The sequence below is a fragment of the Scophthalmus maximus genome, chromosome 11 (assembly GCF_022379125.1).
Source record: "Scophthalmus maximus strain ysfricsl-2021 chromosome 11, ASM2237912v1, whole genome shotgun sequence".
In the NCBI taxonomy this organism is placed as follows: Eukaryota; Metazoa; Chordata; class Actinopteri; order Pleuronectiformes; family Scophthalmidae; genus Scophthalmus; species Scophthalmus maximus.
Genome location: NC_061525.1, coordinates 19279254 through 19291141, shown reverse-complemented (window position 1 = coordinate 19291141; position 11888 = coordinate 19279254). Strand labels below are relative to the sequence as shown.

The following is an 11888-nucleotide window of genomic DNA, read 5'->3' as shown; positions in this document are numbered from 1 at the left end:
ATGCTCGTAGAACGTTTTACTGCAATATCTATTTCAGAGAATGACTGCAAAAATACAAAGTCAGGTTGACTCATGCCTTTCCCGAGCCACTTACACTGATACCAGTCAGATCAAAACCAGTTTAACTGAAACTCAGCGACTTCAATCGAAGGGCATGTATCTATGTCTTTGCCCTCTACGGCTCTGTGACTTGGCGTGTTCCAACAGGCCATCTGTTACACCATATTGTCCTGGTTACCCCGTGTGCAGGACTGACTGGGAAGGAGTGAAAGAGTTAACCTCCCTCTGGTATAGTTTGAAGCAGTGCCGGAGCACCTGTCAGCCCTCATTTACAAGACGGCTTGTTAGCAACGCTGCTCACTTTCAGATGGAAATTAACTGGCCGCAAAATATCTGCTTTTGGATTGACAGTAAAGGATCCACATATACACTGGAATGTGGTAATCTGTACTCGTTACCTCATTTAAAAAAACAGGCACGACATAAAACATTCAAAGCAAAAATCTATCGCTAGAATGGTTTTATTTGATGTTTGAAGGCAAGAATCGTAGGTATCGAGGGATAAGTCTTTTTAAGTGAAGGACCTGAGCTTTGGTTATTGTGTTTTTATATGGACGTTTGAATAGCTAAAGCCATGACCAGGAAACATCAGATAGTACCACTCTGTGAGATTTGTTCCGTCTGTACGACTCAGATCTTGTTGAAAGCAGCCACATCCACAGACTGAACAAAGTCCTCAAAAGTGGTGATGGCTTCCTCCAGCAGGTCCGTGCCCACTTTGTCGTCCTCCACCACGCATCCTATCTGGAGCTTCTTGATGCCGTATCCCACCGGGACCAGCTTAGACTGCCCCCACAGCAACCCGTCCATGCTGACGCTGCGGACGCACTCCTCCATCTTGGCCATGTCCGTCTCGTCGTCCCAGGGCTTGACGTCGAGCAGGATGGAGGACTTGGCGACGAGAGCGGGCTTCTTGGACTTCTTGGCAGCGTACTCGGCGAGGCGCTGCTCCTTGACTCTAGCCGCCTCTGCGGTCTCTGCCTCGTCGTCCGAGCCAAATAGGTCAATGTCATCGTCATCGTCGCTGGTGGCGTTTGTCGCGTCGGGGAGGACAGAAGCTGGGAGGACAAACTGACACTTGGCCGATGGGAGGATGGCTTTTTCCCTCTGGAAGGACTGGATGTGCTTGTACCAGCGCAGGAGGTGGCAGAAGGTCAGGGACGGAGCAGAAGGGATGATGTTGAACATCAACACGTCAGCTTGAGATGCAGTGAATCCCTCCATGTAGCTTTTGTCCGCTAGAAAATCATTGAGAGCTTTAAGACCGGCTGGCGTGCTCACGTCACCAAACACAGTTCTTGTAGAAGTCGGGCCGGAGGCCGGGGCCTGTCGGGATTCATTTTGCGTGGGGAACGCGTGCGTGATGACTTCCTGCATGGGGACGTCGTGTGTGAGGAGGGTTTCCGCAGTGTGGCCACTGGAAGAACCAAGGCAACAGGTAATGAGTCACTGGGTTTAATTACCATGCACTAGCCCCAAGGCACAAGTAAACTAAATTAAGACCAAGCATGCACATGCAAGCCCACACACAGATGCACGACATTCACATCACAAACACAAAGGAGTCTTGTTAATTTTTAATTCTTCAGAATTAAGTAGAAACAGGCATGTTTCTGATATATATAAAAAAACAGAATGGCTCCACATTAAGATGGTGCACACATTGGTCCTTTAGTTCCCCTGTGCACCAGCTTAACAGATCTGCATCACACTACTAGATCCCACAACAAACACATTCAAAGTCTTGTATTCTCCTCATTGACCTCATTGCTTTCTGTTTTTGATCAGAGAATATAAACTTTTCTTTGTTTGCGCTTTCTGAGTAGGGGTTTAGGTTAAAGAAGGTGAAATCACAGGAAGGGCTCGATATCCATCTCCAGGGCAGAGCAGGGCATAGTCAGCTCGAAGCGGTTGATGACATCTGGGTGGAGGACTCCGAGACGGCCAACGCTCTTCCCACGGACAAATATCTCTGCACAGCGACCAGGGAAAAAGGTGGAATCTGAAAACGAAAAGAGAAAAAAAAGCATAATTATTACTTTAAAGACAGATGTGATGAAGATGATTTGACCATGATTGTATCTTCTCTCTTTCACATACACATTTCTCTTCTTGATTAAAATCTGATGGTCCAGTATGTGTGTGTGTGTCAGGAGTAAAGGTCACTCTAATCCAGTTGGAATAAAAAGCCTCCATCAATACCGACAGTAAAACACTCCAGTGCCAGTGTGAGAGGCATTTGCTCACTTTGTTCAAACACACTGACATGCAAACAGACGGAAGGACGGACTTATCAGGATTTAACAAGATACAGGGGTTGCTATGACAACAGCCCCACACACAGAGACGTGGCTTCCTCCCATAGTGCACCGCTTCTTCCCACACTGCCTTGCTAATGTCTTCCAGAGCCCACTGCTTGGATGTTCGCTCATCATTCTGGATGAAGGCTTACAAAACACATGGATGGTACGTTTGTTCGTGTGACTGTGTATGTTTGTGTAGGCGACTAAAGCAGGGAAATTCTACCTGTCATTTCAGTTGCCCGTCGTGTGAATTAAACCGGTGAAATGTACTTGCGTCGGTTCACACGTCATCTACTTGTGCCATGAGTGTGATGCCATGGCAACGCTATAAATAGCATTGGTACATCTTAAATAACCAACCAGTCAATGAATATCCTACACTTGAGCTGGGCCACTGTCCGCCCACTCACCTCCGACTTTCCGCCGAGTCTTCAGCGGATGGGAGAGTTCGCTACTTACATCAGGTGATCAATATCATTGGCAGATATTGACATCATTTTTGCTTTAGTCATTTGACACATAATTCAAAAGGTTCTTACTCAATCTAGAACACAAAGTGAAACTAGACAGACACGGCGACTAGATGATGAAGAGACAGGTTTCCAGAAATACGACAACAAATGAATCATTTTTTTTTTTCTCTGTAACTATTTTAAAAGTTAGACTATAGACTATATCACTATATCAACTTAAAATTTGATATGTCAACAACTGTTAAGTCAGTTATTGCATGTTTAAATAAACATCAGCTATTTGAAACTTAAAACACTAAAACATTGGTTCCGATCCTCAAAATTCTCATTGAGGCCAAACACTGAAGGTCAATTACAGAACAAAAGAATGAGTCACACGAACGCAGTATATTCCCTAACAAAAGGCTACATGGGCCTGGACTTTGCATTGGACACGGTTGTTAAGTGAAACAAGGGCATATGTCTCTTAAGTGGCCTTTTCCCTCCTCGCCCGATCCCCTGACTCCTTATTTCATCCATTTCTCTGCTGAGTGGTGGAAACTCAGCGGACATGATGAATTCCCTCAGCCACTCACCCTCTGTGCTGGCTGAGGTGGTGAGTTAGTCATAGTACTGCTTCGCCCTGCTGACAGACACATCCTGAGGGAGTGTATCTGTGTGAGTGTGTCTCAGGTGAGCTCTTAGATTGGGTCATGACCTTGTAATGGGGTTAAGGACACGCTGACATATGTGGGGGAGATTAGGCTAATGGTGCATAGAGTGTGGGGAAAAAACTGGAGAGGAAATAGACAGAGTCGGAGTGTGTCCAGTGCGTTGTGCATTAGAGCTCAGCCCGCCTGCCTGTCAGATGGACAGTCGAAGCAGACGTGGGCGGGTGTTGCATGTGCCAATCTGTCTTGTTGCTCAGCTCCAACGCTGACATGACTCCCTATAACTCCTTCTAACTCCCCACATTGCAGATTTGCTTACGCCTTCAGCTGTCGCTTTGTCGCTCACCTGTCCCCAACACCCTCTATTTATTTTTTGACACTCTCTAGTGTCTTCATCCCTTCCTCTGTTCTTCTGTCTGCGTTCTCCCCCTCCCCTCCCCTCTCTCCTTCACTGATACTTGAGCACATTGATTTGCAGACTGAACAGGAGGAGCCGAGCCCGAGGAGACATCCTGCAGTGTGACCTTGGAGTATTAAAACCAGGGGGAGAGGGGAAAAAGCCGTGGGTGGAGCCGTGGATTGGATGGAGAATGGAGAGGAAGGAGTGAGAGAGGAATCCAAAACTCAAATGATGTATGAGAGTCTCTTTGGGAAAACGGGAGACAAAATGCAAACAGATAGTTTCAAATCGAACCTTTTTGGACCTACCTTACAGGAACAGATCAGCAAAATGAAACATAAATGCAAAGATATTTTGGGGGCATTTTTATCCTATATCGACAGACAGACTTAATGGGAAGGGGGGAGAATGTGGTGGGCAGCCCGCAGCAAAGGGACGCAGGTGGAACTGAACCTACCCGCTCAACCAGGTGAGCCAATAAATTCTGCCATTTAAACAAGCATCATTGTGGCAGTCACGTGAAAAACGTTGCTCTTACCCCTCAGAGAGGAAAGCAGCTTTTCAGAATAAAGCCCATCCAGTGCTGATGCAACACGACCGACCCCATCATCTCAATCATGAGATGACTTGAGAGAAAAGCTTTGCACTCTTGCAAAGATGCATTTCATCATTAGAGACACAGTGAAGTTGTGATCCAGCTGATCTAACACCTTTGATTTTGAGCAAAATAAGGACATTTCGAGAGAATAAGAAGAGCAGAGTTACTGATTCATCAGAAGCCAAAAGTCTTCTGACAACTTTCCGACTATAAACATCACAGCAACACTGGAGGAATAACAGTGGTAATAATGTTCCTCTTAATAAAGAGGTAAAAGCAGTGGCAGCGTTGTAGAAGGTAGTTAAAAATTACTGACCAACTCACATAGCTGCTTTTAGGCATGATCTGACATTCTGAACTTTTCTGGAGTACTGAATGCATTCATCATAAATGAACAGGTGCCTGGGGTGAGTTCACGCCTGTAACTCGAGATGGATGAGTACAAACGTTACAACTGTTATTATTTATTCTGTTTAAAGATGCACTGGAGTTTTATCTGTGTGTATTTGCAAGTTGCAAAGTTACTTTTTCTCAATATAACCAATGACGAGATGCTGTTATGATTGGAATGTCTGGACATGATTTAGTTCTTACCAAGCAGACAGCTGCTCTTGTCTATGAAATTTTTGTCTTTGTAAATCCATGTTATAAATTAATCCTAAACAGAATAAAAATGGAAAGTGCCCCGAGTGAAACGCGGAACACAACGTCCTGGAAACAAACACAACAATGCAGTCGCTGCTCGTGATAGACTGGATTTACATAATCCATGTAAAACCTGCCTTTTAACCTCATGTGACCCAGATTTATTTGTTCATAAACATTTTCTAGAGGCCAGGGGTTGGAATCTGTTACTGGGATTAATTGCAGTCTTAAAGACACTCACCACCAAAGCTAGCTCTTAAACTAAGTATATTGCTTTAGTCCTGATTGTTGGTTTCCATCCCCCTCCCTCCCTCCCTCCCTGACCAGGACTCTTACCGTCTGCAGCCTGGATGTGGTAGCCCTCTCCGCGGCCAGGCTTCACCTCCAGCAGTTGCATGGTTCGGTCGAGCAGGCCGTGGATCACCTCGAAGCCCGGGCTCTTGTTGTAGTAGACGGCACAGAAACGCCGGCTGTTTCTCGTCCCCACATCTGGTTGGTGGGATGAGGGGGAGGGGGAGTGAGGGACGTTAAGAGCAGGGCTAAACTGACGACTTACTGATATAACAAGTCAATACTGGGATTTTATTCAAAATACATCTGCCAGTAAATTTCATTCAGCTTCTGATTTAATGAAGATGAAAGTTTTTTTGTTTTGTTTTTCTTCTCCAATGACTTTTTGAGGAGGGGTGGGGCATGACCCAAAGAAAAAAACAATTATTTTGCTGACCAGAAGCATGCACACGCAAAAACACTTAAAATAAATAAATAAATACAAACACGTAGGGCCTTACCTTTGGTGTCATCCTTCAGCACCACATCAGAGATCTCAAAGAGTTTGAGGGGAAGAGGCATCTTCCTGTTGGCAGCTATGGTTTTCAGGAGACCTGGCAACAAGGTGGTGCGCGCCACCTGGTGGAGAAATACAGTAGTTAAGTTGGGGTGAAAAAAATCATTATCTATCACTCTAAAATGTGTTAGAGGAGGAGAGCGCCCCCTTCTGGAATGATAACAGTACAACGTCTGAGTACAGGAACACTGATCACTCCATCTCTGGATTGTTTAATTTCTTTCTTCTTTAACTTCAGGTTTTTAATGAGTGTTACTGTTTCTGAGTGAAACGAACCTAAATGACGTTTTCAGCTTTTTTCATATTTGAAATCAAATCAAAATTTATAAATAAAAGCTTTTTTCTTGATTCAAATATTCAGTTAGGGGTAAATGCACCACTTTATTTCATCTACCTTCTACAGGAATTCTAGATTTACCTGGAACTCTGCTGTCTTGGGGTTGGAGATGTGAACAGCCTTGGTTTCTGAGATCTTTTTCCCAAGTTTATCAGCGATATCTTCTTCGGAACACTACGGGAAGAGAGCGGCGACACATTCCTTGGAGCATTTTAACGGAAACAAAAAACCAAGTGTTTGTTTTTCGTGGTGTGTCTGTTTCTTACCAGGGCAAAGTTTAGAGCCTCTGTGAAACCAGCAGCTGCCAGGTCTTGTCTCAACAGCTCTGTCAGTTTATTCAGTGGGAACTATGAACACACAACATTTTTGATGACATACAATGGCAGTTTGATTATACAGACACACGCACATCGAACATGCAGAAGAAAACCCAGGTACCTGGTTGGCTATGGTGTAGGTGCGCGGTGTGGTGCGGGTGATGTTGTTGAAACCGTAGGCGATGGCGGCGTCTTCCATGATGTCACAGGCGTGGATGACGTCAGAGCGTGTGGGTGGGATCTCAACCTCGATCTCATCGCCAACACCTGTGACCTGGGAGCGGAGGCACATCTTGGTCAGCAGCTGGGCGATCTTTTCAGTTGACTCGCTGTCGGGAGAAAAACACAAACAAATAGATTCCTTTAAAAAGTATGATTGATTTATTCATTCTATTGTGTTACTGACAATGATCTGCTGTGTGACTTTTGTTTTATTTGCCCAGATTTACCTGGAAATTGTCAAACTAAACCCAATAAAACAATGAAAATGGTTAAAATTAACTACAAATGGAGTATTAACAAAAGATGCAAAGTGTGTATGAACTGAAAGAGCACGGTAGATAATTAAGACTTATTCTTAAGTGGCACACACAAAGGATTTATGAGAATTTGTGGCTTTAAAATATAAAAATTTTAAAATACGATACTAGGTTGTGTTGGATACTGCATACCTTATCTTATACTTTAATCTGGTACCTTGAGTGTTTTACTGAGAACATCCACAAAACTCACGTGATGCCAACTTTGCGGTTGACGAACTCACTGGACAGCTTCTCTGTCCGGTAAGCCAGCTCCTAAAGCAGGAAACAAGAAACAGAAGCAGAGCATGAGAAGACAAATGAAGAACTTCCCCCACAAAAAAAAAAGACAATGTGTTCAATAGGAATGAAGTGAATCAATTACTGGGTATACGCAGGTATTGCCATCTGGATACACCACCTCAGCCTCCTCCACCCTGAACAAGCAGGAGAGAGATGAATCAGTATCTTGATCACAAGACATATGACATAGGTGTTCACTAAGATCGATGGGTGGAGCTCTGCTGGTTATTCCGTAAACAATCATTCCTAGATCAACAAAGGTGACCGGGAAAAGTAAATGAGAAAATCTTTGAATCTGGTGGATTTATTAAACCGAAACCTTTTCGTTTCTGAGGAACCAGGTTTGTGACATCACTGTGTGAGGTGAGGCTTCCAGTGTCAACACAGATACGTTATCATTTCCTGCCTTGAGTAAAGTCTTTAAGTTTCACAATAATCTAAAAATCTACGACATGAAATCCCAGTTAAATTAAGTGACTTACGTGAAAGGCTGCGAACAATACACGCTGAACATGGTCACCATCATGTCCAAGACAATCTTTGCCTGGAGAAAACAAAGTCACGTTAATTCAGTTTCTTGGTGGTGAAAAAGGATTCGTTTTTTCTCCCCTCAGCTGTACAGTACCTTGGTCACATCTGTGGCCGTGCACTCAACAAAGACGTTCTTTGTCTTTAAGGAGATTTTTGAATGTTCCCCTGGAAAATAAGACAGAAATTATCTTTTTATGGTTAATGTTTTTTTAGCAAACTTCAGCTTCATGATTTCTGAATTTGACTTTGCTGCTGGCATTTTGTTTATTCTAACAAGTGTATATTTGTTGTTCATAAAACAGAACATTTTAACTTTGAACATTGAATGTTGTATATAAATACTGAGTGAGTAATACATTGTGTTAACAGAAGTAGAAAGTTAAATTACCGTTGATGATGGGAGGCATGGAGAGGACGACGCCGTTGCTGTCATAGATGACGGGGTAAACAGGCTTGTCTTCAATAATGTGAAGGTAATGCCTCAGGTGGCTGTCCGTCTTTACTCACCAGGAGAACAACAAAGCGTTAGCATCACACAGACAGGACAAACGCTCACCTGACCTATGTCCAGGTAAATATGTGTGTACCTTGTAGAGGCTCATGAGCTGAGTGGCCGTGTACTCTTTGGTCTGGTTGAGAGGTTTGAAGCAGATGTCTCCCGGGGGTTTCGCTGTGTATGTGAAAGGACCAGAGATGGTGTCCAGGTCGTGAGTCCCGATCGCCACCAGGCTCCTCTTCCTTCACAAAACACAGGCTTTGGTTGAATACGTTGAATTTTCACACACAGTGAAATGCTAATACATAATGTGTATGTGGGAAATGTGCTAGAAAGTCTTCAGTCAGGAAATACAAAAGAACAACATTATTGACTGCATTTGGAAACCTGCACTTTGCCTTTAATAGTATTCACATTGAGTGTTTAGGGAGTAGGGATGGATGATATAGACAAAATAAAATCATATCAGTCAATAATCGATAAACATTATGATAAATGTCACATTGTTATTCATTTTTTAGACTTTAGTTTAAAGACTCAATTTTTCTGAGTGATAGTCATGACGTTCCCTGCAGTTAATTGCGAATGACATCACTTGGCAGAAGGTGAAAAAAGATATTCCAGTTTTGCTGTTGCACTTTGTGTTTCATCTGTTCTGACCTGCAGATGTTTTGGTGGAGTTTCTCCTGCAGCTCGATGAAGCTGTCGTAGCGTTCCTGCGTGAAAGTGATGTTCCTCAACACTGCTGCCACAGCATGGGGTCGCACTGCCGCCGTCTGCACAGAAAAAAAAAGAAGAAACAAACTTATGAATAGATTACAACAGTAAAACATTCATTTATCTGATTTGTAAACTTGACAGATGTTAGCTTCAGGCCACAAACTATTTGTCTGCCAATTCAACATTACTCCACCCACCTCCTTGGTGATGATCAGCTTCTGAGGCGCCCCACTGACTGGGCTGACACGTCTGTAGCGAGGTGCCTCCACCCTGTGACACAGATAGAATCTCTGTATCAACAATGAGTCTGTCTGCACCACACAATATTATACACACACGCAAGTCAAACACGGCTTCCTTTATTTGTAACAGGACTTTTAATGGCAATACAAGGTTTTTGTTTATTTTTCAGCATCACATACACACACACACACACATCTGCATTAAAGAGCAGTAAATTGATCATCTCCAAATGCATTACTTTGAGCCTTGGGGGGAACATAGTGAGTGCACTCTAACATATACATACTCCAAAATAATTAAATCTGAGAGTAGGTTGTATCTCATTATTGAGTCTCAGTCACAGTCCATCAAGCAGAGCACAACTCACTTATTCTTGAAGACCTGCAGTCCACGGACCAGCCCCTCCAGACACAGCAGGTCATAGCGGTTCGCCGGGACGTCGATCTTGTACAGGATGATGTCAGAGGCTCCTGACGCCTTGGAGTCTCCCTGCTCTCGGCTGATTATCTCCTTCTCTGAGGTCTGTCAAATCATAATGCACATCATAGTTCAGACAAAAATACAGGATAGAAGTAGAGCTGCAACCGGTAATTCATTTATCGATTAGTAATCGACTGTTAAATTAATCGTCAACTATTTTAATAAACGATTAATCAGTTCAAGTGGTTTTTATGAGAAAAAAGGTCAAAACTCTGATTTCAGCTTCTTAAATATTGTTCTGGTTTCTTTGCTCCTCTATGACAGTTAACTAAATATCTTTGGTTTGTGGAAAAAACAAAACATCATCTTATGGTTTGGGAAATCAAGATTTTCCACCATTTCATGGCCCAAACAACTAATCGATTAATCGAGAAAATAACCGACAGTTTAATCGATAATTTAAATCATCGTTAGTTGCAGCCCTTGATAGAAGTCACCAAAATAAACAACAGGGCGTTACAGGTATAACGTCATTATGTTTGTAATACAACAGGTCAGGAAGTAGGAGTGTACAAAACAAACAAGACAACAACATGCAATAATAGACAGAATAAAAATAAAATGAAATATACTCTTGTGATTGTCTTGAATAAAAATAATAATTGGATCACAAAAAAAAGTCTACAATAATCACTTCAATCAATATTTGGTTACACTTGATCTCATTGGAAGTCATTTACTCACAATTTCATCCAGCTCCAGTCCAAATTCAAAGCAGAGCTCGTCAAACTCCTCATCGGCTAAAACAATAAGCAAACCACAGTTAATGAATCAATAAAATATAAATAAAGCATTATCGAGTATCAAGTATCCACCAGTTACTATGTCCCCGTTGCTGCTCAGTTCACGTTTAAATGACTGGAGTCGAGGAAATGATGCAATCACGTTGACATCCAGTTCGCAGATGTCACTGCCGTTTAAACATCGTCTGCGGCGACTGTTTTCTTCTCACTACAACCCCCATCATAAATAAGTCGTTGATGAAATTAATATTTGGGACACGTGTCCATTAAACGTCTTCTTTCCATTCACTGTGTCGACGCAGCACCGAGGCGTCGCGTCACAACGAGCCGCTCGTCAGCAGCTGCTGCTGCTGCGGTGCTACTGCTAACTACCGAGCAGTGACTTCAGACGTTGCTCCGACTCTCTTTTTCATCTTAACAGACAAATGAACATTTGATGAACAGACAGACTGTTGGTCCACCGTTTGGACATTGAAGAAACGTGACTTACTGTACGTTCTGCCCAAAGCTTTGAAGAGAAGGTCCCGTTTCACTCCGACTGTCGGCATGTTAGCAGCTAATCCTCCTCAGCCCGGCGACAAAAGGACCCCACTCACCGGTGGCGTTAGCTGCCCGGGCGATGCCTGACTGAAAAGTAGTTAAATTAGTAGAAACTCACTGTGTTCACTGAACCTCATTAATTATTTGTTTATACAGAGACATCCATTTGTGACTAATGTTATCGATTACATCCACCGAGGAGCTTGTGTTTTTAATCCCTGTCCAATTTTTTTTGTTTATTGCTTTGTTTTGTTTGTTAGTCAACAGGATGAGGAAAAACTACTGAATGGATTTACATTAATCTTGTTGGAAGGATGGGACATTTTGGCGCGGATCTGGACAAAGGGGCGGATCCAGGTGTTTGGGTTTTTTTGCGTTTTTTTACATTATTAAAGATTCATCACGGAATAATTGATGGATCATGATGGGGGGGGGGATCTGGCATATTTAGGGGTTTCATAACTTCGAGCATGTGTGCAATCAGTTATTGAGGATCAAAATTCAAATCCGGATTTACCAGATTTAAATGTGGTTTCATAATGGTGTAGGCGTGTCCGCTGCTGTAAGGTAACAAACAGGGCCAGACACTTAAATACCACCACCAATGTGTAGCTGAGATCATGTGGATTCAGTAGGGAATCAACAGTTTATCAAATATCTTTAATAATATTTAGAAATATGTTG

The 11888-nt window shown here is 43.0% G+C and overlaps 1 protein-coding gene across 1 annotated transcript; it reads right to left on the bottom strand.

Annotated features, from left to right (window-relative positions):
• Window positions 1-505: 505 nt before the first annotated feature.
• Window positions 506-11305, bottom strand: farsb (phenylalanyl-tRNA synthetase subunit beta). The gene is made up of 18 exons (XM_035622063.2): window positions 11155-11305; window positions 10606-10661; window positions 9809-9963; window positions 9396-9468; window positions 9139-9254; window positions 8570-8720; window positions 8371-8479; window positions 8077-8147; window positions 7934-7995; window positions 7534-7585; window positions 7363-7424; window positions 6752-6959; window positions 6580-6660; window positions 6395-6487; window positions 5921-6038; window positions 5466-5618; window positions 1915-2062; window positions 506-1477 (listed from the first exon to the last, which is right to left on the bottom strand). Exons 1-18 carry the CDS (start codon window positions 11210-11212, stop codon window positions 691-693), a joined length of 2553 nt encoding a protein of 850 aa, XP_035477956.1. The 5' UTR covers window positions 11213-11305; the 3' UTR covers window positions 506-690.
• Between the last annotated feature and the right edge of the window lie 583 nt (window positions 11306-11888).

What these genes read in the sequence shown, in the direction of transcription:
- farsb (XM_035622063.2), bottom strand. Translation starts at nt 11,212, where the DNA reads ATGCCGACAGTCGGAGTGAAACGGGACCTTCTCTTCAAAGCTTTGGGC. An exon ending in GCTGAAGGATGACACCAAAG is followed by an intron (nt 5,619 to 5,920) that starts GTAAGGCCCTAC and finishes CCCACCAACCAG; the next exon opens with ATGTGGGGACGAGAAACAGC. An exon ending in ATGGATATCGAGCCCTTCCT is followed by an intron (nt 1,478 to 1,914) that starts GTGATTTCACCT and finishes TGGTTCTTCCAG; the next exon opens with TGGCCACACTGCGGAAACCC.